A 26,873-nucleotide genomic window follows, 5' to 3' on the forward strand; every position below is an offset into this window, starting at 1 on the left:
AGTATTATGGTTGCCCTCAAAGGGCCAGTTGTAACTACGTGTGTTTTACGTTGTAAAACATCGTTTTTAGCTGTAGCTTTTGTGATATTCTGCAGCGATTGCTGTCTTTTGATTCTTGGACAATCTGCTGTTTTTCTTGGAGGCTAAATTTGGCATATTTATCTCCGTGTTTGGTGTCCAAATGCAGACGGAGATTATACTCTTTAACGACCGACATCGCCTCATAACACAAAATACTGTGTTTTCTAGTTGAAGCACAAACATAACTTTACACAAACTTTCCCATCTTTGTTGAAACTGCCTTCCATCCAGGGCCAGATGCAGGCTTTTTGACTGGGGGTGCAGTGAACATTTCTGGGGGGTATCGGAGAGTATTCTTTTTTATATTGATACAATTTTTAAGACTGCTTATCGATCCTAGTGTTAATCAAAAACAACCCAACCTAGGACGTATTCTGGGTTTGATGTGATGCTAGATAGGGACTTCCAAAGTCAAAATGTTTTGGCCTTCATTTGAGCGCAAAATAGCTTTTGAGCTTAGTGAAGGTGATGTATTTATCATTTATGACTCCAAATGGTCGACAGGGAAGCTGAAACATGCATCTAGCTTGGCTGAGTACTCTAACCAGGTTCGAGAGCGATACCAATTTGGGTTGAATGCCCGAGGACTTTGGCTGAAAATGCGCATGGGGTACGTTTGCAGAACCGGCTGCATTGAGTGCTGTCATTCAAACCATGCTAGCCTTCACCCACAGTTAAACTTGGAACTTTGCTGCTGTTTCCGGCTTCAGCCTGAAGTCTCCCTGCATTCTCATATACACAGAGCCACACGGACACAGCCAACTGGTTGGCATGACTGAAATTGTAGATTCTACTTTATTAAAGGAATCTTCCCAGCACAGCTGTTTCGAGTGTTTAGCAGAAACAACTACAAACAACAATGGGATAAAGATGGGATGTTGTGAGGGTTGTGAACTACAAGATGATTTGAAAACCAAAACTATTCCTGATAGCTCTTGTGTGAGCTTCACGTGTAGTATGAACACACTCCACTCTGGTCCATACTCTCCAGAACAGATTGCTAAAAGGATGTCATGATGAGCCAGATGCAAATTGTGAAATCAGTCTAATTCTCAAATTTTCTCTAAACCTGCCATTTTCCACTTTGAAGTGTGGAAAGTCATCAAAAACATACTTCTGCACTTGCAGTTGATTTATAGTAATCATGTGTGACATAGCTGTCAGATGTTGATCCATCATTACTGTAGGTTTAAGGAGAATAGAATCAGTCTAGCAGATGGATGGGTTCACCTACTTCGAGGTAAGTATAGACTGTTGGAGCTGTGAGGATGTAAGCAACACTTTAACACAAGAGATAGCAGTCAACCAAATCTTCATTATTCATGATCTTGCCTCTGCAGCCTGAATACATAATGTGGTCACTATGCTCCATTCAAGGGTACACAATGTAAATGTTGTCATAATGATCACAGCCCTCTGAGAACTGGTCCATATGGTTAATGATGTCTGTGCTGATAGGATAAGTGCTGTCGAGAGTGCTAGCTCAATCCTTAAAACAATCGGTCACGTCTGAAAGGGACATGGGTCTGTGCTATCTGTTCTTCCTGCTTTTGCTCAGTTCGAAACACTTTGGAAACCCTTTACATCAAGTTTACATGAACTACCATGTAACTAAACAGCCATACCTCAACTAACAACATAGTAGTTACCTGGGAAGTTCTATGTAGGCACACATCATGTGGGCTCAGCAGTAATTGAAACTTGTTATGGGGGTCTTGCCAGCGGTAAGTGGCTTGTTTTGGCAACACAATCTTCAACACCCCTTTACATCCTCCATACATCAAAATATAACAACAACAAAGAACATTGGCAAAGGTTTTATTGTAAATTATTTTCAATGGACAAATAAAAAACCCTGAAATCTTGAGAAAATATCTATAAAACATTTAAATAACAGAAGAAAACGAATCCATGTCCTACAGTCCTGATATAGACACAAGAACATAATGGTGCATTCATCAAGTGGTGGTATCTTGTCATGTACATGTAACCAAAGACAGTTTTTAAATCATCAGATTTTATGCAACATTTTGATATCATTTCAGCATCTTCTATTCAATCGCGGTTGGCCATTTTGTGGATAAGTACATTGTCATCTTACAAAGATAGTCCAGTTCCTTGTAGCCAGTACCGTAAATGTACCTTCCTTAATGCCAAGTCAGGCATGAGAATTAAGTACAGATGTACGTACAGTTGAAAAATCATAACTCCTTGGGTGACTAAGGCCGGTGCATGTCTGGTTATCTGCTGTTGCAATGATAACATTCCCAATAGGGAGAGGATGTGGACTGGATAAAAATGTTCCCTTGTCCTGATCAAAAAGGTATGATAGTTAGAAATCAAAACAAAAGAGCATGACATCTTAACCTTCATTAAACACGCAACAGGTAACACCACCAGGACGAGAACAGGGAGGTTGTGAGTCTTGGACTAGGACGTGGACACAGGAGCACAGTGGGACAGGGGATGGTGGGTTGCTTTGAGCAGGTTCATCTCAGTAACACCGCAGAATCCACAAACTCTGCTTTTCTCTACCATCTGAGACAGACAACTAGCCAGCTTCCTAGTACCACTGAAGAAAAACATTGAGACATTAAATAAACAGTTATGAAAGATCAAGGTCAGATCACAGTGTTTGAAAAATAGACATAGAAAGCACACGTAAAAAAAAAAAAAAATGCTGTTAAATATACGGGACATGCATGTTAGAAATATGATGGACCAAAGACAGGTTTTCTGACAGCAAATATTCCCAAAAGCAAAAATATGCAACACTAATAACTCTGTTCTGACGGCAACATATCTCAACCAAAGTTCAAGTTGGTAGGTATTTGTTCTACATATTGACTTTCAAACTGGTAGACTGAGACAAATGATTGACAACAAACAATTGTGCAGGCCTGATCCTCCTAAAACACAAACCAACGTATGATTGGTCTTTGATTATGGATTGTCTAATCACAAATTCTGGAACTTTCTGTCAACTGGGAGGTTCTCCTGTGACCAGGGGTTGGTCTCAGCCAGGGAAGGTCTTCTCAAGACAGATTCAAATGCGTGCTAGGCTGGGATCATCTTCAAATGGTCAACGTGTCAACAGACGTTGATTTGTGGCGATTGTGACAACAATATGCCGCAACAGTATTTCAAATAGAACAGAGGTGATGAGGTAAACTATGATACCCACAATATCATACTACCAGTCATTCACTTGACTAATGTTATGACCATAACATTTTTTCATCATTCGCTCCTCTACTTTTTCAGAAAATATTAGAGGTTACGTGATCAAATTGTCTGTCATAAAAAAAGAAAAAAAATATAGGTTACCAAAATGTACACATGAACGAAATATATATTTCTTTCCATTTTAAAACATCTGTATTCAAAATACAATAATACCCTTTTCAAGTCAACCCTGCAAAATAGTCTTTGGCTTCAGAAAAATAGTCATAAGAAAGGTTATCGTACAAGAATGAGATAAAAACGTACACAAGATCATTTAACTGATCGATATGGGGTTCTCTGATACCACGTATCTAAATTATTACATCTGGATTATTCCAAATATTTAAAGTGCTTCAGCATTGTTCCCTTACTTTAGGGTGTTAAAGAGATTAGTAGCCACAACAGTTGGGAAAAAAAATTAAATAAGGCAGATTGGTTTTATCCCCTTGACTGTACTCTGAAATCCATATTTGTTCAAAGCACAAAAGAGCTGAAAAACAGGAGGGGAGTACTTGTTTGGAGGAGCAGAGGGAGCTGGAGAACATTCCCTTTACAGAAAAAAAGATTACAAACTATACCTGCTGTTGGCCCAAAAATGGGCACGGAACCAAACTAAGGACTATGAGGGACTGTAAGAACCAAACTAAGGACTATGAGGGACTGTAAGAACCAAACTAAGGACTATGAGGGACTATAAGAACCAAACTAAGGACTATGAGGGACTGTAAGAACCAAACTAAGGACTATGAGGGACTGTAAGAACCAAACTAAGGATTGTGAGGGACTGTAAAGGATTATGATTAAGAACGGTACAACATTTTGAGTGAATACAAAAAATTGGATTTAGCAGCCTATTCACACACCAATTAACTATGCTTTTTCACATAAGTGTAGGAACAAAACAGAGGACAGGAGGTGGAGAGCATTCTCTTCAGGTCGAGATCAGACGTGTCTGGGGGAGGGGCTCTTCGGGGATCAATCATCAGCCCCCAGTGAGGGTCAGGTGACGACACGCTCTTCTCTAATTGGCCTGTGGATGGCGCTGCATCGCCTCAGAGCTTCCTTGTTGTCTCTCTGTGGTGGCAGGCCGCCTTCTCACTTGTTGACGTTTGGAGGCTCCAGTGTTGAACTGTAGCAGGTGGCATTGTGCCATCACTGGTGTGGCCATCTAAGGTCAGACGCCTCCATGCTGGTTAGGATGTCTTCCCCACTATCGGGTTATCCCTGGAAAACAAGAACCAAGACCTCTGTTTAGATGTGTGTGTGAGTGGCAAGGTGTGTGTCTGTGAGCGGCACGGTGTGTGTGAGAGAGGCTGTGTGTGAGTGTGCGTGTGAGAGAGGCTGTGTGTGAGTGTGTGTGTGTGTGTGTGTGAAAGAGGCAGGGTGTGAGTGTGTGTGTGTGAGAGAGGCTGTGTGTGAGTGTGTGTGTGTGAGAGGCAGGGTGTGTGTGTGAGAGAGGCAGGGTGTGTGTGTGAGAGAGGCAGGGTGTGTGTGTGTGTGTGAGAGAGGCAGGGTGTGTGTGTGTGTGTGTGTGAGAGAGAGGCAGGGTGTGAGCATGTGTATGTGTGTGAGAGGCAGGGTGTGTGTGTGAGAGAGGCAGGGCGTGTGTGTGTGTATGTGTGAGAGAGAGAGAGGCAGGGTGTGTGTGTGTGAGAGAGGCAGGGTGTGAGTGCTGACGTACTGGCTGCCGTACTGGGCGGTGAGGGCGTTGCGGGTGTGGTGATGCTCCTGCAGATCCTTCAGGACCAGGCGGATCTGCTTGAGGCTGTGGAACGTCTCCTTGGGGTCCTGGATGGTGAAGAGGGAGTAGTCATCCTGCTCCCTCTGAGGGCCCTGGTACACCGCTATGCTGGCACAGGCATCTGGGGGCAGACACATACACACACACAGTTAAGCCCTGAAAGGCAAGCCGTATCCACTTGCAGGGTAACTGACTAGCCAGGTGGGCCTCACCCTCCATCTTCTGGAGCTTGGAGCAGTTGGAGGAGAGGAGAAAGTAGATGCGCTCCGTCTCCCTGTCACAGTCGATGTCCAGCTGGAGATTGGCCAGCGTGGTCCTGGGGAAGCGGGGGGAAGATACATGACTTAGAAAACGTTGATGTCCCTCGAGAGGACCATGTTGACACCCAAATTAAAAGCACATCTAATGTACACAACGCAGCTCTAAACAGAGAGAGAGAGAGAGAGAGAGCGAGAGAGGGTCACTTACGGGGTGCAGGGTTTGCAGCCCGGCTGGCTGTCGCTCCTCTGGCAACACAGCCACGCGCCCCCCGAGTAGGTGGAGGGGTGGTACGTGACCTGTCGCCCCGGGTTACAGCGGCACACCTGGCTTAGCACCTCAATCCACTCGCTGGCCTCCACACAGTTACCTGCCTGCACATACAGGGGCTTCTCACTGTGGATCACCTGGAACATCTGGGGACAGGAGTCCTGATTACCACAAGTCTCACGCAAACATGGGTGTCCACCACGGCATCATGGGTACTGTAGTTCTAAATCCAATATCATTTGTCACAAATCGGATGTTATCTTTTGTGATGTGGCACTGAAATGGGTCTTATGTAAAGGGATACACACTGTTTAAAAAAAGAACATGACAAGACGCACAAACAGAAAAGTGTTAAAAGAGCTGTTTACGTTTTTGCGGTTGAAAGCACTCTCGTCCAGTTTCTCCACAGCCCGAATATTCTTTACAGGGATGACACACAATGCCTCTTTACCTGGGGAGGACAAACACGTGTGCTCACAATGGCATGTTGATACCAGATAAAAGGAAACTGTGGCAGTGTTTCCCCTACCATTATATTAGGAGGGCGCCCGCCCCCCCGACAGCACCCCCCGCCCCTCCTGGAAGGTCAAGTTAATTTAGTAAAAAATTATTATTATTTTTTTTACATTTTTAATATAGTGCCAGATCACAAAATACATAATTTAAGGTTACCTTTCCTATAAAACAGGTCTATAGCTTGCTCTTTTATTAAACGAACTAAATGGCCTTATGTTATTTATCTTATTTACATGACGGCATGTCATTTCTGTCTCTACATGGTACTTACAGCTACAATACTTTATTGTAGATGTAATCAGAGGTCTTGATAAAAGTGCAATTTCATGTGCAAACATTAAATGTTTCAATATTTGTATAAAATAGCCTAAGATTTCCTTTTCTGTCAATAATTGTGTGCAGATGCTAACGTTTATGTTAATGTTTGGACGGAGAACAAAAAGCATATGTCTACATATGGTACATACAATCAGTCAAGCAATGTGGACTGTTTACACACATGCAGAACACTAAATGTGTGTGTGCTCAAGCTGCACTACTGGCGATCATCAGCCCTAAGCCCTGACAAGCATCCCTTTGAACACAGCCAGCAAACGACTACATTTCACCATCTCCCATCTCCTTCCAACAAAAAGAGAGATTCCGCTCCGTCTCCCCCCACACACACACACACACGGCATTCTTGCCCCTCAACATGACCATTATTCCTGGCTCTGAAAACAGAGGGGGCGGAGAGCTCCAGGGGGCGGGAGAGGGGAGCCGTCTGATCTGCACCTGCCATTGGTCTCTCTGCGCCAGGTCCCATGCCCTCGCCTGAAGTCCAACACACATGCACGTTCAGCCTCAGTGAAGCTTGCACAACCCCCCCCCCCCCCCACCCCCCTCACCCCGAGCATCTGTGAAGCTGTCCCCTAACCCCACCCCCCCCCACCCCCACCCCCCCCCCCCCACACACACACACACACACACACACACACACACACACTCTCCAGTGGAATTGCACACAGGCACCCTCAGTTTCTCCTCTGCAGAGCATCGGGGCTTATCGTGGCCTCTCATGCAACAGGCTACAAATCAGGGCCCTCGTAAACACAGAGTTGATACATGATCCTCCCAGCACAGCAGGGCTCCTGAACAGGGCCAGGGCCTCCGCCTCACTCCAACTGGGTTGCAGCAATCCCACCTTGTGCTGCTTCAGAGCAACACTGTGGAGTCAGCCAGACTAATACAGACTCGTCAACATCCCAGGAGTTTTTTTTTAACATGCAGAACCACCCAGGAATGGCCAACGTCAAAGTCCATTCACACTGATGAGGAACTGCCTGCCCTACTGACGGTCCACACTTACAAGTTCTTTCTGACCGTCACAAGCCTCCGCTCCTCTGCTGTCTGATTGGACCACATTCTGGGATCCAGTAACTTAATGTGTCTGATTTAAAACATTTACTTGGCCTGAGTCAACCCTTAGCTTCTTTATTGAGTCCACAGGGACCGGCATTGAATCATGATAATGTTGCACAACACATCAAGACAAATAGACATGAGAGGCCCTTACTGCAAACTGGACAATGCGGACAGCTAAGGTTGGGTTATGAGCTACAGGGCTTGTGGTTCAAATATGTTTTAAAAGACATTATTTGGATGTTGGGAATTGCTATTGGCAAAAAAAATGAAATAGTGTTTGCGTATGGAAGTCTGACTGGAAAGCAGAAAGGAGAGAGCAGAAAGCAAGGAGGAGATAGAAAGGGAAAGACAGAAAAGGGGGAGAGAGATAAATAACAGAGAGAGAGGGAGAGAGAGACAGGGGCAAGTGTGTTTCAGAAGAGAAGCACACCTGCTCTGGGACTTGGATGTCTGTCAGGACTCCTGTCTGTGGGCTGGGTCAGGGGCAGGGCCGGGGTCAGGGGCAGGGCCGGGGTCAGGGGCAGGGCCGGGGTCAGGCTGAGTGCAGGCCTCTCCCAGCCCCCTTCCTCACTCCCCGCCTGCTCTGGCCTGCCTTGAAAGCAACAGACAGGAAGCGCAACGAAAACCAGAACCAGCTAGCAGTCGGGGCCCGTCCGCCCACCACAGCGCACGCACAGAGCCCCAGTTAACACTCGCACGAACCCTGAGAAACCCCAACAAGCAAACCATGGCATGTGCTGGGACTGTGGACCTTGCAGGAGGATCCAGTGTGTGGACACAGGACACCATCAGACACAATGACCACAGCCCAAGTTATGAGTGCTGTATGTACAAATGCAAGCATGCAAACGCAGAGCGTCAACCTCCGAAACATTTTCTCTGGGAAAATTCATCAAAAACGATTGTTCTGAAGAACATGCCAGGGAATTCTGACGTGCAGTAAATTAAACAAAGGCCACATTTGGCTATCACCACTTGCCAAATAATTCACGACTGCTTAAAAAAACAGCCTTGACTTCGAAAATCAGCCGATAAGGAACGCACTGTTACACAATTCGCTTTTGTTTTATTTATCTTCTACTCAAGTCCAGCATTCCATGCTAAATATGGCAGCTAGCTCTCAGAGGAGGTGGATGATCTGATACTGTCCTGGCTGGAGGGACGAGGATGTGCTATCTCTCATTTGTAGATTGCCTGGATTAAAAGCTATTCTGGCCAAACCTTTTGTAGAAGAACCATGAAGGGTAACTCGGGGGCTAGCATTTCCTGCTACCAGACACCCTGACCCTCACACTGGGCCCTCACACCCTAACCCAGGGTGCTGTAGTAGGATACTGGACAGGTCGAGGCAGGTCTCTCCCTTCCTCCAGGCTGGGCAGGGCAGGGCAGCAGGGGCTTCACTGCAGCACAGTGGATGCTGCAGCTCAGCTCCAGCGACGGTATGTGAGATGAGGTGAGGTTTAGAGTTGGGCTCCGGCCGAGTGTGAGAGAATGGGAACCGGGAACCCGGCCTGAACCTGACAGGCATTCTGTTTTTCATGTAATTGAACCTGACCCGAACTTGATGCAGTTAATTTAAGCTGAAGCACTGAGTTTGTTACCCTGTCACGCAATTGGTGTTACCGCGGTTACAGCTTGCCTGTAATTACCATGCCAAAAGCTGAATTACCATGCCAAGAAGACTCGCCCAGCCCACATGGCCGAACATGACCCCGACATCATTTCGACATATTTGTTTCTACCCTCTAATGAGGTGAAACCCTGCCCCCCCTCCCCTCACATCCAGGAAGCTGGCTGGCCGGCCAGAGAAGACGTTTTCATCTCACCCAGGCTGCCGTGCCCATGAGGAGAGAGGAGACCAGATGCCACGCAGGGAGTGGGTGAAGATGACAATCTGCGTGTTGTTGCTGGTGACGTGGTGGATGTCTCACCTCTGTGCTTGTGGTAGGAGAGCTCTCTGCTGGTCACTCTCAGCCATCTCTTCTTGAAGTTCTTCTTACCAATGCGTCTTCTTCCCTGGGCCCTCTTCTGCACCTCCCTGGACACACACACACACACACACACACACGTTGCTAAACCAGCTACATAGAACTGCACAGCCATGTAAAAGTACAGTTTGAGCAGGCATTCCCACATACCCTTCCTTCAGAACAACGGAATCCTCCACTCCACTAGACTCCTTACTCACGTTGGACGAGATCTCATCTAGGAACTGGACAGGCAGAGAACACGCTCAACCAACACCAGAAAAGGCTCACTCTAACTAGCTTTTTATAGTCTACAACAGTAATATAATATATATATAATCATTTTACCTTCTTCACTTTTTCAATACATTTATCTTCTTGGAATGACTTGAAGAAATCATACATGTAGGACTCCTTAAAACTGGACTGAGGAGAAACAGAAAGGGAGGAGTTCACTCTCTGAAACAGTCAGAGAACACGTATCCCTGTCGCCCGTCCTAACCAGCCCTGCCAGCCTTACCAGCTTGTTCTTGGACAGGCTGCCCCAGCTGCCCAGGGTCTGGATGGTTTTGGAGATGAGGGTGAGCGTACGGGACACCTCAGGGTCCTGGGAAGGAGGGAGACGGGATATCACACAACATACTATGTCCACTTCCTTTTCTCTCTCACACACACGTGCACACGGACCATCCATTACCACAGAGTAAGAATAACGTGAAATATTAAAATAATATAAAAACATTAAATCACAGTTATGATTAAATATGTTTGACTAAATAATAAATCAAACTCGAGCCAAACGGAGGTTCTTTCCTCCAGCCCTGCTGGCAGGACGGGGGGGGCGACGGGGGCGACTCACAGGGTGGTGGGGCCGCAGCTGGAAGGTGTGTGGCGAGAGCACGGCCACGGCGAAGAACCGCAGGAACACAAAGCTGCTGACGGCAGAGTACTGCACGTGGGGGTCGGCTGTGGGGGAGACGGCACACAACACCAGGCCCTCGCTCGTTACCCAGACACACTCGGAACCTTCCAGACCACTTAGATGCATGAGAACTAGGCATGTCTGAACATTGACCTGGCTTGTAGTCTCCTGACAGGTCCTCTCAGTGTGGTGGGTGGCCAAGTAACATACATTTACATTGTCATTTAGCAGACGCTCTTATCCAGAGCGACTTACAATAAGTACAGAGACGTTCCCGAGGCAAGTAGCGTGAGTGCCTTGCCCAAGGACACAACGTAATTTTGCACGGCTGGGAATCTAACTGGCAACCTTCAGATTACTAGCCCGACTCCCTCACCGCTCAGCCATCCCTACATACATAAAGACTGCATCAAATATCTCCCAGCAACTTAGAATAGGGGGGGGGGGGGGTTGGGATCTGTTTTATGTACTTCATATTGTAATGGACAACTGTGTGGAAATACAGTTACACTAGGTCAGGGCTGTCCAATCCCGGCCCTCAGGTTCCACTGTCCTGCATGTTTTAGATGTTTCGCTGCTCCAGCACACCTGATTCAAATGAATGATCATTACCCGGCTTCCACAGAGCTTGATAACAACCCATCCATTTGAATCAGGTGTCCTGGAGCAGGGAAACATGTAAAACATGCAGGACAGTGGAACCTGAGGGCCGGGATTGGACAGCCCTGCACTGGATGGAGGGATGAGGATGGGCAAGCTTCTAGCTCCACCTTGTGGTGGACATGCTCTTTACAAGCTTCTGCTGTTGGGCAGTAATCTTGTCTGTTTGTGGCTCGAATATTTCGAGAAGCGGGCCCTTTTTGAAAACAAAATGTGCCAGGTGTCTGGATCGGGACCCGAGGACGTGTAGTGCTGTTCTGAGGAGCGTTTTCGGATCATTTAAACGCATTCATTGAACTGGAATGAGTTGGCATCGGCCACCATGTTGAACGCTCTCTCCAGGCTCAAAGGCTACTTTACCACCAGTAGGTGGGGCTCTTGGCCAACAAACAAATGGGTCTCACTTCTGTTATGCCCTACATCTCTTTTCTGTCACTTTGTTGAATAAAGTGATGCTCATATCCAGACATTATCATTGTGCAAACCCCAGTGAAACACCAAATCAACGACCCAACATGGTCGGCTGCATCACGGGCTAGTGAATGAACGACGCCTCCCAGTGGGACTCCGGTAGCAATCTGGAGCCCTGAGAGGGGCGGGTCTAGGCGCTCGGCCTCGGCTGGCCTCACCTGGGAAACGCTTGGAGGCCATCTGGCGCAGGGACCTGAACACGTCACACATGAGGGGGGGGCAGCTGGAGCTGGACTGGGTGATGGAGGAGAACACCTTCTGAACGTAGCCCTGGAGGTTCTCCTGCAGACAACACAGATGTGTCGACACGGGCACACCCCCTCATCGTACACGCTCTACCGTGATAGGCTGGCATACGGCGTGACAAGCAGGAAGAAGCGTACTGTACCTTGTTCACCTCCACGTTGTCCCCTTCCTTCAGTTTTATCGGGTCAATTTCACATGTTTTGTTGGATTCACAAATCTATGTGGAACATCAGATATAAGACAGCAGTTAGACAGTGTAAAGGAGCATGCGTGTATTGAGGGGTGCAGTGTAAAGGAGCATGCGTGTATTGAGGGGTGCAGTGTAAAGGAGCATGCGTGTATTGAGGGGTGCAGTGTAAAGGAGCATGCGTGTATTGAGGGGTGCAGTGTAAAGGAGCATGCGTGTATTGAGGGGTGCAGTGTAAAGGAGCATGCGTGTATTCAGGGGTGCAGTGTAAAGGAGCATGCGTGTATTGAGGGGTGCAGTGTAAAGGAGCATGCGTGTATTGAGGGGTGCAGTGTAAAGGAGCATGCGTGTATTGAGGGGTGCAGTGTAAAGGAGCATGCGTGTATTGAGGGGTGCAGTGTAAAGGAGCATGCGTGTATTCAGGGGTGCAGTGTAAAGGAGCATGCGTGTATTGAGGGGTGCAGTGGCGTGATGGAGCACCTCGTCCAGCACGGGCTTCAAGGTCACCGTCAGGTAGCTCCTTCCCACTATCTTCATCATGTCGTCGATGCAGCGCGTTGCCAGTGAATTCCCTCTGAATATGGTGTTGGCCTCCCTGAACGAGCAGAGATTTTGGAGGGGGGGGGGGTCAGAGGTCGGGAGGGCACACAGGTTCGAATACGTCGTGGCCATACGTTTTGGCAATGACAAATGTTGTGTTTGGCAAAGTTTGATGGTTCAGTATTTGATGAAAATGTTTTCACGTTTCTGTAGAATACTGGAATACAATAAGGCACATTTCATATTTGTTAAAAGATTTGGGGGGCAAAAATATATATATTTATTTATGCCCCTCTTTTACAGCAGTCAATCTGCTCAGAATGATAGTGATTTCACCTGGCTAGACCTAGTTCACACTTTCCCCTGTGCTGAAGATATGACTTAGTGAAATTATGCTAGCAGTCATGTTATGCCAAGGCCCAGCAAGTTTGCAAACACAAAATGTACATCGCTCCCAATACTTTTGGCCACGGCTGTACAGTCTAGAGGTGTGTGTGCTCACTGGGTGTTGTCCAGCTCCAGGGCAGCGATGGCAGAGACGAAGGGCACCAGGCGGCTGTGATGGAGCAGCAGCCGCACCACGGGCAGGACGGCCTCGTACCTCTCCCTGCAGATGTCCCCCAGGATGTGAGCCGGGGACGCAGAGATGGGCTGGAGCACAGAGGGACACCCAGAGGGAGAGAGAGAGGTACACGAAGGGAAACATACAGAGATAAGACAGAGGGGCCAGGAGGGAGACACGAAGGGAGGTAAGACAGATGTAGGAGAAGAGACAATGGGAGGGAGGCACAGGGTCAATTCAATATGCTTCTGATGAACACACTGTCAGGGTGATGTGCTGTACAGCCAGCTAGACAGGCAGCCAGGCAGCAGCTGGGTGGTAGTCACCTTGACGTCAGGGGACTTGAGCAGCAGGGTGCGGAGGGGTGTGTAACAGGCGGAGGGCAGCACATTGTCCTCGGTGTAGGTCACATTCAAACGCAGGGAGCCCAGGTCATCATTCTTAGACTTGCTTCCATTCCCCTTGGGCTGCAGGAGGTACCTGGAAACCCCAGGTCAACACACACACACACACACACACACAAACACAAACACACCGTCAGCCTATGGGAACATTTACCAACAGACCAATGGTCAATGCTATCACACACCCAATTCACTGAATTGAAGACGGGCTGTGGTGTGCCTGCACAGCCTGTGACTGACCACCAGGGGGAGCAGCAGTCTGGGTCAGATCCAGACCGAGTCGAACCCACTGCTGCTACTGAGGCCCAGAGCGCCACTAGCGCTCTGGGCAGCAGTCACCAGACACCGACCAAATGGCCGGGCCGAGCACTGTTTACCGTGTGTGTGTTTACGCTACAAAGCGTGTGTGACTGTCACCGGCAGGGGACACGGGCGGCCGTCTTCGTGCAAACGGACGCCCACACACATCTCACGGCACCACACCCAAAAACACCCATTGGAATCTACACAATGTTTTAGCGCTCACACACACACACACTATGTTTACTGGACGCCGCTAGCATGAGGCCGAGTTCAGCCGAAGAAAATGACTGAAAGCTTCTATATCATTTGTATGACTTGAAATTCTATTGACACACAGTTTAGACTGGTCTAGGTCCACCACAGAGCCAAATATCACACATTTACCACATACCAAATATCACACGTTTATCATATATCAAATATCTTTCGACACCAACCCTTATTTACCAATCTGGAGCAAAGGGTTCTAGGAAGGTCACCGTGGTGACATCACCGCGGATGCCCCACGCCTGATATAAACACAGCCAGCCTCACTTGTGCCTAACCCAGTGTGTCCCCTTATCTGCCCTGCTCATCTCTTAATCAGCCTTCCTTTCCAGTTACCGTTACCGCACACCACATTCTCTGAGTTTTCCGCTACAGACGTGTAGGTGCAGGCACTTGTCCATTACAGTGTGTGAATGTGTTTTGTAGCAGCTCATAGCACGTACGCACAGCAGGGGCATGTTGGTGAACGCTGACATGCGCTGGAGGACTGGACGGCTGCTGTGTATGCGCCACATTAAAAGGGAACGGAAGCAGATTTGAGTTTTTGGGTTGTTCATTCTCACGTTTCTTATTTGGTTTAGTTCAGAACGCAACTAGTGTTGGGCAAGACATGGATATTGTGTGGAATCTGTGAGCGGTTGTGTGTGTGAGTGTGTGCGTGTATGTGTCCCCTCACCAGGCCCTGTGAATATGGTCATTTCTCAGGATCTTGACAGATACTCGCGTCTCCCCCAGGAAAATGTCCTGAGCCAAATTCCCATTGTTCCATAAATCAACTCTACAGATGGACAGAGGGAGAGAGGGGGGAGAGAGAAGTCAAACAGGTGTGCACGTCAGTAATAAGGAGACAAAAAACCTCAGGCATCATTACAATCCAAGCAACATTGTCCACAGTCTAATCAAAACACAAAACACCTCAGGCTCAACTCATAGAGCACTCGTGAGTTAGTCTCTCTCACCTGGGGGTGGGGGGGAGGTCCGTGTTCACATACACACACACACACACACACCCACACACACACATATACAGGTACAGTATATGCATGTAAGAGTCAGTACACTTGGTAGAAATGCATGCAATGAAACCTCCAATTCAGCTGTGAACAGCAGCCATGCATGTTTACCTGTGTGGCTCGGCCTAGCCCGGGCTCTCACTCTGCTGGAGAACAGAGGGACACAAGCCCCTCACATCAAAAGGCTCAGTCAGTTCACCCTACTGGGCTGTTTTGTGAAATGACTGTTCTCTCAAATACACATCTGAGGTATGAACTACAAGTCTGCGTACAGTATGATGGAGAAACAAAGTGTTCTGTCAGGGCAAAGAGAGGAAAGGAGGGATAGGGAAAGAGAGAGAGAGACAAACAGACAGAGACAGAGCAAGGAGGCAAACAGAGGTGTCCTTACTTGATCTCGAGCTTTTCAATGTCCTCCTCCTCCACTTGAAAGTGAGATTTTTTGGTGTAGCTGCTGGACCTGGTGACCTGGGGGGGGGGGGGGGGGGGGGTGAGACACAAGCATGTCTGTCTCCTCTGCTAACATGTCACCAGACACCCTGCTACCAGACCTGTATCAGACGGGAGGAAGGTACCTCGAAGTGGAAGGTCTCCTCAAACTGAGGGTCACTGGTCTTCTTCTTCACCTTGGTCTTCTTCTGGTCTACCCTGCAGAGGGAGAAGGGACAGCTTTGAACACACAGCACTGTTGAGTAGTGAACACACAGCACTGTTGAGTAGTGAACACACAGCACTGTTGAGTAGTGAACACACAGCACTGTTGAGTAGTGCCGAGCTGAGAAGCATATATTCCTTATTTTCAAAAGAAAGAATATCGAATTTTCACAGTTTGTGTTTATGTCACATTATCATGTGAACATGAAATGATCATATTATCAATATGATCATTTCATGTTCATGTATGGATTCTGGGGTTCCTGGCTGTTTTTCCCCTCTCTTTACACGGCTGACTAGGAACAGCAGGACTTACCTTGCAGGTCCCACAAGCGAAACAGTGGCGTAAGCGTCACAGTTCTGACCACTTATCAAAGGCAAACCTTGGCATTCAATTATCCTGCGGGGGGAGACACAAACATACTAAAGTAAGATGCAACACTGACTATAACCACACTGTCAAGTGTTTTGACACAACATCCTGTATGGTAAACAGGATGTAAATGAGACCACAGTCCCTGCTCTCCTCTCTCTGTCCCCCCCCACACACATCCCTTGTGGTGTGGGGGGTTTGAGTTGTCAGCACCTGCCTGGTCGTCGGTAAGCCAACGCTGGACCTGGTCGCGAGTCTCCCGGTCCTGTCCTACATCTATAAAGTTGAACAATGGATTTTGGTGTTTCAAAACCCATCGACACTGTATGACTATGTTTAGCCTGTGTTCTGCTCCTCTCTCTCACCAACCGTCTCTGGAGGAGGGGATCCCTCTCTGAATTGCTCCTCCCAAGGTTTCTTCAATTTTTTTTTCTCCTGTTGAGAGTTTTTTGGGGAGTTTTTCCTTGTCTTCCTTGAGGGTTTAGGTTGGTTGAGGGGCAGTTCTATGGGCGTATGTGAAGCCCTCTGTGACGTGCTTGCGTGTAAAAAGGGCTACACAAATAAATTTTATTTTATTTGACCACAGAGGGGGTGAATGACCATGTCAGAAGCTCCAACAGTGAGCCTGGCAGAGGTCACAGTGAGAGTGAGCGAGAGATTCAGAGAGAGAGAGATTCAGAGAGAGAGAGATTCAGAGAGAGAGAGATTCAGAGAGATTCAGAGAGAGAGAGATTCAGAGAGAGAGAGATTCAGAGAGATTCAGAGAGAGAGAGATTCAGAGAGAGAGAGATTCAGAGAGATTCAGAGAGAGAGAGAGAGAGAGAGAGATTCAGAGAGAGAGAGAGATTCAGAGAGAGAGAGAGATTCAGAGAGAGAGAGAGAGAGAGAGAGAGAGAGTGTGAAGGAGATATGAAGGTGTTGTCTGGGCTGTGGTGGCTTCTCAGCCAAGTGACTGAGCTACAGTCTTTTTTCGTTTTGTAATAGAAGAGGTGCTAAAGACGAGGCGAGACTAAAGTTCAAACAGGTGGACTGCATTGCCGTTCCAGCGACAATTTCATTTTGCACATGAGAAACGCATGCCGAGGTCGTTTTGGACGCAGGTGGAGATCTCACTTGTGCATAGCTGAAAAGCCTTTTCATCTGATCTGGTTACAGAGATAAGGTTGACGTGTTTCATTGACGACATGAACACTGCTCGGCTGTGGCTGGTGACATCAGGAGGGTGACAGTATGACAGTGTGACTGTGTGGTTGGGTGCAGAGGGAGAACAGGTCCCTCGGACGGTGTAGTGTGACGCTGGTAGCTAACCACAGCGGCCTCATGGCGGACAACGCTAGCTTCCTGTCGAGATGCGATCATTTCCTCCTCATTGACTCTGAATGTACTGCATTAGTATGAATGGAAGCTCGAAACCAACAAAACCACCATGGCGCATTTCTCTTCGCACGTCTCTCTCTCCTAGTCTCTCTGTGTCACAATTAGGGCTGGGCGATATATCGAATATTAGCGATAAGATCGCAATAATTTTGACGACGATGTAAAATTTGAAAATATTGTGAATATCGAATATAAAAAAAATCTAAATCTGGTCCTTGTGTTCACACACACACACACACACACACACACACACTGAAAATTGCACTCGCACAGGCACTCTCTTTTGCTCTCTCTTTTTCCTGCCACATAAGGACCTCTGCATGAATTGTTCCATGTGAGGTCCATTTTGTCAAGTTGCAAGTACCATGTTATGGCAACTGCTTAAATTTGCACTACACATGATGTACACGATGTACACATGATGTAACAATAGCTGTTTTATCCAAATTGTTTTAATTGGTTTCTAATGGAGGCAAAAGAAAATCATGTTTTTTTATTATTTAAATACAAATGCAAACATTGAGATATATATCGAATATCGTACAAATTGACAATATGGAGACATCAATTTATTATATATATCGCCCAGCCCTAGTTACAATGTGTCTCTCTACCTCCATCCCATCCCTCACACACGTTGGAAACAGTGCACTATTAGCAATGTACAAACATCCTTTCAATGTCATTGGGGAGTACTTAAACAGGGAGAAGACAGGGAGTGCGCGCACACACACACACACACAGCCACACACACACACAGCCACACACACACCGGGGACACACTAGGGTGTTGTAAGTAAACGCAATGGAGTTAACGTCAAAGGAAGAGAGTCTGCTCCAGGGGGAGCCGGGCCTGGGGGTAGGGGAACCAATGGTAACCTGTTGTAACCCAAGGCAACCCACTGTGGCATCTCTGCGCTGTGGCTCCTGGGGGCCTGTGCTGAAGGGGGAGGGATGCTTAACTGAACCTGTAAAGCCTTCATATACTGAGATACGACTTCATAATGGACCACCATCTGATCACCTCTGGTCCAATCTCATACATTACGTACTTAGGGCTGACTCCACTCCACAAAAATCAGTGACTGTGGTGTTCAGACTCCATTGTGTTCATCAGGGAGAAGCAGGGAGGGGAGCAGAGGGGAGCAGAGAGGAGCAAGGAGGAGCAGAGAGGAGCAGGAAGGGGAGCAGAGAGGGGAGCAGAGAGGGGAGCAGAGAGGGGGAGCAGAGAGGGGGAGCAGAGAGGGGAGCAGAGAGGAGCAGGAAGGGGAGCAGAGAGGGGAGCAGAGAGGAGCAGGGAGGAGCAGGAAGGAGCAGGGAGGGGAGCAGAGAGGGGAGCAGAGAGGAGCAGGGAGGAGCAGGGAGGAGCAGGGAGGGGAGCAGAGAGGAGCAGGAAGGGGAGCAGATGAGAGCAGGGAGGAGCAGAGGTAGACTGTACTCACCGCACCAGCAGTTGCTGACACACAGAGCCGTTTTCTGTGATCAGCTCATTCAGACGCATCTCCAGGTGGACCTTACCCTGTCAGAGGAGAAGCAGGCGTCACATATCTACACCCAGGGTTGCCCACCACCTCGACACTGAATCCGATCATGCATGAGTCAGCTTTTGTCTTGCTTAACCACCAAGTTGATTTCTTATACGCTTTATTGCAGCGTTATCACATTACCATAAAGCATTACATGCTGTTGGTGTAACATTGTATAAGATTCTGTGGTTTTACTGGCCTATAGTGCATATCATGTTGTGGAGGAGGTAGTGAATAAGGCCTGTGGCCCAGTGCTCTCTTAGACATGCTGAATGGGGGAGTGAGAGAGAGACGGGCAGTGGCGGCTAGCTGTCATGTTGTTGAACACTTAGAGTCCTTATCAGGTCGGATGTGGTGAACGCTTCCTCGCCTTCGGAAGTGTCAGCACACAGCCGGAAAGAAAACACACACACACACACACACAAAAACACATTACCTCCCACCCACACACTCAGAACACCCACACTCCCTCTCCCCTCTCCCTTCTCCCTATCCACAACCCAGCAGGTGCCGGGTTGTGGTTAATGAAGCACCTTAGCTTTCATTAGTAAGAATTAGCGCAGCTGACTGAGGTACAGTCACGCACTCAGCGCCTTTTCCCTCCACACAGTCCTCTCCGTTCACCTGCCTCACCATGTGTGCCGTCGTCTCTCCCACCCCTCCCCCCCAGCTCTGATCTCACAGCGCCACATGGGTTCCATTCCCCTCTCAGACAGCACTATTACGATTGAGATGGAACTGGAGTTGGAGAGTGTACCCTTCAGAGTGAATCACTGTAGCAGAGATGGGCTTAAAATAGCCCAGGGAGTGGGCAACAGCTGCAGTGAGGGCTGCTGGGAGGTTTTGGAGGAGGTTGTTGTGCAGCTAGGCACAGCCCCGTGGCACAGCCCCGGCCCCTGGCTGAGCTCGTGGCTGAAGGATGCTGAGGGATCCCTCTCGACTAGACCTCAGAGTCCTACAGCACGCCTCGTCACAAGCAAGCGAGTTCCTGTCACCTGCCGGGTGTCTCTCCCCGTCACACAGGACGCCACATCCATCCTCTCTCCCCCGGGGGGTTAAGGAGCACACACTTCCTTTGAGCGGGTGTACACACAAACACACGTCACCAGGCAGCACCTGGGGAACTGCGACTAGCTGTGTGGTGGGGGGGGGGGGGGGGGGAGACATCTAGGCTGAGAACGACATCCTGGAGGACACGTTCATCCCTTCTCTCTTTGAGAAGCAGGTTCTACCGAGCCAATCAGAATACACAGAATCATAAACAGGAAGCGAAGACACACTGTCAGACAAAGGGTACGTCCCAATCCCTGTTCTACCATACTATTTAGTATGCCAGGGAAAGATTGAGTGTGTCCCGATACATAGTATATCAAATGCAGTATGCCAAAAATACTGGTACATCCGGTTGATTTTTGACATTATGCTTGCCCTTTTCTAGCTATTCTGACCTGCAATCCTTTGTGACTGAACTGCATACCGGCACATTCCAATGCAACAGCAGAGCTCTACTGGATGTCCACCAACAGCTACTAGATTTCCTTTGTATCTCCAAGGTAAAAATGAAGAAAATGAACAGAACCCCATGTGATACTGCAGCACTACACCACGGTAGGGCTGGCTAACAGAACCCCATGTGATACTGCAGCACTACACCACGGTAGGGCTGACTAACAGAACCCCATGTGATACTGCAGCACTACACCACGGTAGGGCTGACTAACAGAACCCCATGTGATACTGCAGCACTACACCACGGTAGGGCTGACTAACAGAACCCCATGTGATACTGCAGCACTACACCACGGTAGGGCTGACTAACAGAACCCCATGTGATACTGCAGCACTACACCACGGTAGGGCTGACTAACAGAACCCCATGTGATACTGCAGCACTACACCACGGTAGGGCTGACTAACAGAACCCCATGTGATACTGCAGCACTACACCACGGTAGGGCTGACTAACAGAACCCCATGTGATACTGCACCACTACACCATGATAGGGCTGACTAACAGAACCCCATGTGATACTGCACCACTACACCATGATAGGGCTGTACACAGGAAGCAGCCTCCAGAAATGAAGCCCTTACCAGACCAACTGTACCAAAGTAAATGCATATGTGAGTGTATGTGTGTGAGAGAGGTGGGGGCGATGCAGTGTAGTTTATGAAGTTCCAGGCTTTGGGTGGGAGAGCCAAAGAGGGAGACACAAAGAGAGACAAGAGAGTGTGTGTGTGAAGGGACCACTCACCTGGACTTCAGAGTTGGGGTCCACAGGTTGCAAGCCAAACCAGTGCTCTTTTCCACTGTGTTTACATAGGTCCTCCTTACGGATGGATATCTTCCCTGTGCACACACAGATGCACACAAAAATGTATATACAGTGCCTTGCACAAGTACTTTAAACTTGAAGTTGAATGCGTGTGCACAAAAAAAATATATATATATATTTTAGGAATATTTGCTTGCAAATCTAGACAACATACCAACAGGTAGATCCCTTTGGAAAACACTCTTGGCATAGACGTAAAAGGACAAACACTGAAATGGTCGTGGAATCTCAAAGTAGAAGTCCTCTCCGTAGAAGGGGCTGTAAAAGCAGATAGGAGATCTGTGAATGAGCTGCTCTGGAACCAAGCAGCCAATCATTTAAATGGCCAACAGAATTCAGCTAAATCTATTTGTTTACAAAATAAATAAATTCAATTAGAGATGTTCAGATAAAACGCAATGGATTCCAGGAGAAGATTTCTGGTTTGGCCCAACTTATTTTTCCTGACTTTAGGACGCGTACGGGTTAACCTGCTTCGAGGGTCAGAACACGACCAGGACTGCAGCAGCAATCATTAAACATTGGCAGCTAAATATAGCCAAATGTGGTGGCAGGCCCTCCTCTGAGCAGCATATGGCTCACAAGCCTCAGGTTTGGGCACCTTCCACACAGGACAGGCCTCAGCCGGCTCACCAGCCGTCCACCACCACCCAACACAGCAGGCTTAGCAGCAGGCATCACAGAGGCCCTACAGCCTGGGCCTTGAGGGAAAGAACAGCCCCTTCCCCTGGCTCCACAGGTCTGCTTCACATGGGCTTTTGCAACCAGCGAACCGAGTGGACGAGAAAGTCTCTTTCAAACCAGGCTGCCCTGTGGACGCTTCTTACACATCCGTAGAAACAATTTGGCAACACTTCCACGTTGTGCAAACCGCCCACGCGTCCTCCAGTTGGTGAACACATTCACATGCACTTAAAACACTTGTAACCTACACACACACATAAACATGCAGATACACACACATCTGGGCTTATACCACGGTATAAACATGTGTTACGGTCTGAATTTGAAAAGATTGAATGTGCTCATGTTATGACACAGAGACGGTCTCTCTGTTGTCGAGACGTTTCCAGCGGCTCCTGTGAGGCTTGTCCCTGAGGCCGGCGTAGCGACACCCCATCCTGCACAGCTCATTACCCTGACGCTACCTTCCACACCCAGGGGGAGGACGGCCGCTGGTGCACAGCTGTTAAACCCTTTTAGGTTTGATGCATTTGATGTTCCGGCTGGCCATAGGTTTAGTGTGCAACCGTAGGTCAGAATAAAAAGGTGACCTGAAGAAAGCTGATCAGCCTCTGTATTGGGGGAATATAACACTGCTCAGGGCCGTAAGAGTGACATTTAGATCACCTACTGATGCTGCTATGGGTCTGGTGTGTAGAGGGTTCCGTTTATTGGTTCAATTGATACAAAAGTTGAATTCCTTAAGTGGCTCCACAAGTCTAAAAGCCAGACGCAATACATGTTCATATTAGAAAGAGAGAGAGAGAGAGAGAGATAGAGAGACAGCAGCGCAGCAAGAGAGAGACTGCGTGGGAGGACATACTTCTTCAGAAACTGTAAATCGAGCCCTTATAACATGTCAGAAATCAAGAGAAAATACATGGTTATGAAATACTTGGAGGAGACAAGCCCGTGTTTACAGTGAGTGGAACTGGACTTAGAAACACACTGGGTTCCTTGAAATCCATCTCAAATCATTTGTATGAGCTCGACACTTACTGGAATACAAGTACACTATTGATGTATCAAATATGCCTGTAGCCTAATTCAGAGAGTTTCGCCTTTTAATGAGTCAGTTGTGGATGTTTCCCCATAGACAGCTCATAAACTTTAACATGCCCTTGCTCAGAAGTCATCAGAAGGTTCCACGAACAGCAAAGGGACACGTTTCAGTTACAATGAATATGAGATCCCCATCGATTAACAGAACACATTTCAACATACACGAGATGGTGGATTCTATAAATGGTCAAACTTCATGACATCTGACACTAGCTGATCAATGAGATAGAGAGAGATCGCCCCGGGAAGGAACAGGATGTTACACATCATATGATATCACCTCGTCAGCAATCGTGGCAATTGCGCAACCCAACGCAGCAGGGACTTGAAAAGCAAATGTGGGCGATTAAAGAGGATTTTGGACCCATATCAACAGATCATTGGCCGAGACGCACTGTTATTCTGTGGTGTCTGTGTCTGTGTGTGTTACCTCAGGCTCTTCTCAAACACCTTAGTGCGGAACACCTCCTCCTGGTCCAGATTGATGGTGCAGAAGGTGCAGAGGTCTCGCTGGCGGTTTGGACCTGAGGTGGGACCCAGGTTCTTAGCTTCACCTGAAGGAGTGAGAGGGAAGCAGGCAACTCCAATGACAGGACAGCCAGTAGTAGTTATCATACACAGAAAATAAGCAAGTTAGGCCCATAGGACACAATCTGTCAGTAACACCTGAGTTTAAGGGCAAGGAATAATAGGAATAAAAAAAGATAAGACAACGCTAATTTAAGCCTTGGCCAACTGCCAAGTCATAAACTCAAGGCCTTGTTTGTCCCCAATCAATGGGAACAAACAATCACCTACAATCCACTGACTGCCTTTCAGGTGCAGTTACAGCTCCACACTTTTCCATACAAACAAGGTTTGTTTTGATAAACCACATCCTCATGAGCTATGGTGGTAGTGTGCCTGGAGCCTGGCTGTGTGCATAACAGCACAGTGCGGATGTGGCAGAGCAGAGGTGCAGTGTGTCAGATGTGGCTGAAGACAAAATAACGAGAACCTCCTCCCAGCATTCTCCTGGTTGTCAGTGGAGCGCTGATTCACACATGACAAACTCAGCAGAAAACTTGGTAGGACTACCTCCAGCGTGACAACCCTACAGTATACACACAGATACAAACCGCACCAAACACATCACTACACCCAATGGGTTTGTTAGGACCAATACGTTAGCCTTATGGCTAGCTTTCAAAGGATTACTCAGCAAGTTTACAGCGATCTAAATCGGTCTGAGGTCGGGATATGTAAGGCCAGGCAAACGGAGTGGGAAAAGCCCTGGTAAGGATCAGCCCTTTAAAAAGGCTATTAATATGACTAATCCAAGAAAAGGGCTGTGAAAATCAAAGTGAACACTGAGCTGCCACTAAGCCCCACAGAGCCTGACCTGGATCAAGTTCAGACGTTAACTAGCAATCTCCATCCTCACTATAAATGACGATGGCAGCTCTTGAGACTCAAAGGGAATAGGCCAGAAGGGGAATGGGCCTTAGCACACACACACAAACAAAAACACACACAAATACAAACACACACACTCCATTGATGCTTTTAGAAGTATTATGAAAACACTATGAGGAACAACAAAAGTTTCGAAAGATGGCACAGAGTTACACTATATTCACCAGCTCTGCTGGTTCCTCTTTTTCTACTGCTTCCTGCTAGTTGGTTCATAATAGTTAAACTTGGGTGCTGACAATGTGTGCTTGTCTTTAAGTATAGTTAATTACATCTTAGTAGTAAAAGCAGCCTTCTAAGCCATAGGCACAACCTCTGTTTGTTATTCTAAATATTTTACCCTAATGCTTGCATTAAAGCAATTCTAGAAGTGAACAACATGAGAGTGAGGAGTTGACCAATTTGTAGAATCCCAGATGTAGCCTACATGACTTCCTGGACATAAAATGGTGACAATTGTCCTCTAAAAGCCAATATCGTTTTCCCGGGGACGGTGTCCCTCTCACACACCTGCCTCTGATACAAAGCAGTTTGTATACACAGCCCCCCATCAGTCATAATCAAGCCATTTTGGATCAACTGAATAACTACAAGCTAACTAACTATATCAAGTTGAGTCTGGTGCCACAGTATGTAAACTCAAGTTAAGCTACCTCTACATGGTCAAGCGTTTAGTTTCAGAACAGGTACATTTATTAGCCATAACAGCTTCCTGCGAGTCAGGCCAGGCAAGACGTTTTGAAGATGTGCATGTAAACTCACAGCATCTAGGTCTACTCGTTTAGCATCAATGAGACGACGACTCCTTCCGACGCCAGGCCAAGTTGATCACTAGCTAATGACAAAATCTAGACGAAGTTGTTCTGCGCCATCGAATTATACCAAGGAGGCTAAACATAATATACTGTAATAACTGGATCGATTCCTCGGAAATACGAACGAGTCCCAAGTATAATTTTAGGAAATTATAGCTTGCCAAATACACTGACATGATCATCTTGTCTAATGGGGGTGTGAAAACCACAGCTGACTTAACATTACCGATACGCAATGCCCTTGATTTAGCTATCTGTCACTTCGTTTCACAAGTTTCGGTCTGTCATTTAAAAAAAATCTCTGCATTCAATGCAAAGACACCCGGGCTAGGGGTGACAATGTGCACCGCGGGACGGCGAGGCACTTTACCGAAGAATGTAAGTCACGATATCGCGCTAACTAACTACTACAGCTAGCTAGCTAAGATTTTCAAGCTTATTTACATGAGTCAACTTCTACTTGTTGCAACGGCGAAAGTATTACAATGGAATTTTGCGCAATTAAAAGTCCTGACAATTAATACGAAATAGCTACATTTTACAAGGACCTGGGCAATGTTCAGTCACAACAATACTTGAGCAGTCAACGTTAGTCTAGCTAGCTAGGCTAGGCTAGGCTAACTGGCTGACTGAACTGGCTCAGTCAGTGCACCGCGCCCCTATCTTTCCTTTCCGTTTGCTCACTTTTTGTTAGGTAGACCAGCTCAGTTGAATAAAGCGTGTGTGATTAGCTAGCTAGCTAGCTAAATTATTTGCACTCACATATCTTTCCACGCAGGCTTTGTAAAATCCGAATAGTCATGTCGTCTTCTTCCGCCATGGTCTGACTTGACTGTGTGTGTTTCTCTTGCTGGTACACTGTACATTCGACGCTTATCATATCCGTTTATGAATGCAAGCTCCCAGAGCCAACCTACTGCAGCGTCACTATGAGCGCTATTGGCCGCAGGGCAGTAACTACAAACCACACATAAAAACCTAAACTGGGGGCTTGTGTGAATTAGCTCAGGGCAATTTGCGCTTGTGTCTTTAGTTTATTTACACACCTCAACAGCACCAAGTGAAGCTGTCACAAGATTAATATGAAATGGATTTGAAGATGTAGGCCAACAAACATTTAAGTAATTGCCAGAAACATGGAAGGGTCTGGATAGCACAACCTGCATAGTAAAAGTAAAGGTGAAGAAAAAGGGGTAGGCTACTACATCAGTGAAGGACCGTCTTAGCTCCAGGAACCCCGTCCTTCTTTCATGCAGTAACTTGCCTTATATATATATATACCTTTATTGATTCACAGCCAATCATAGCACACACACATGTGCAGGGAGCAATGGATCACACACACAGGCTGTGGAGCATACGCCAGGTTACAGTGCTTCTTCTCTGTCCTCAGTGCCCACTCTGTGATCACTTACCTCCAAGGGAAATTGGACATGGAACATGGTATAGCCGTTTTATGCCCTTGTTACACCTAACTGTGACTTAGCTCTTGTTTCCGTTAAGAAAAAGCAGAGAATA

At 47.4% G+C, this 26,873-nt stretch overlaps 1 protein-coding gene across 4 annotated transcripts; it reads right to left on the minus strand.

Annotated features, from left to right (window-relative positions):
• Positions 1 to 1,883: 1,883 nt before the first annotated feature.
• On the minus strand, positions 1,884 to 26,235 carry rasa2 (RAS p21 protein activator 2). Of its 4 annotated transcripts, none has more exons than XM_067246130.1 (24): positions 26,118 to 26,235; positions 23,519 to 23,642; positions 21,458 to 21,561; positions 21,223 to 21,317; positions 18,884 to 18,960; positions 16,008 to 16,091; positions 15,613 to 15,685; positions 15,429 to 15,505; positions 14,701 to 14,802; positions 13,377 to 13,530; positions 12,991 to 13,139; positions 12,429 to 12,543; positions 11,904 to 11,978; positions 11,674 to 11,797; positions 10,322 to 10,428; positions 9,983 to 10,069; positions 9,811 to 9,888; positions 9,634 to 9,707; positions 9,427 to 9,533; positions 5,944 to 6,026; positions 5,516 to 5,721; positions 5,260 to 5,363; positions 4,988 to 5,168; positions 1,884 to 4,530 (listed from the first exon to the last, which is right to left on the minus strand). In XM_067246130.1, exons 1-24 carry the CDS (start codon positions 26,233 to 26,235, stop codon positions 4,500 to 4,502), a joined length of 2,529 nt encoding a protein of 842 aa, XP_067102231.1. In that variant the 3' UTR covers positions 1,884 to 4,499. The 4 variants fall into 4 exon arrangements, with proteins under 4 accessions (XP_067102231.1, XP_067102232.1, XP_067102234.1 ...); XM_067246131.1 differs by having other exon boundaries at positions 15,589 to 15,685; positions 26,118 to 26,220; XM_067246133.1 differs by lacking the exon at positions 14,701 to 14,802 and having other exon boundaries at positions 26,118 to 26,220.
• Positions 26,236 to 26,873: the final 638 nt, after the last annotated feature.

The sequence above is a fragment of the Osmerus mordax genome, chromosome 11, assembly GCF_038355195.1.
Source record: "Osmerus mordax isolate fOsmMor3 chromosome 11, fOsmMor3.pri, whole genome shotgun sequence".
In the NCBI taxonomy this organism is placed as follows: Eukaryota; Metazoa; Chordata; class Actinopteri; order Osmeriformes; family Osmeridae; genus Osmerus; species Osmerus mordax.

What these genes read in the sequence shown, in the direction of transcription:
- rasa2 (XM_067246130.1), bottom strand. Translation starts at nt 26,235, where the DNA reads ATGATAAGCGTCGAATGTACAGTGTACCAGCAAGAGAAACACACACAG. An exon ending in GCCTGTCCAAGAACAAGCTG is followed by an intron (nt 9,889 to 9,982) that starts GTAAGGCTGGCA and finishes GTTTCTCCTCAG; the next exon opens with TCCAGTTTTAAGGAGTCCTA. An exon ending in GTATTGAAAAAGTGAAGAAG is followed by an intron (nt 9,708 to 9,810) that starts GTAAAATGATTA and finishes CTGCCTGTCCAG; the next exon opens with TTCCTAGATGAGATCTCGTC.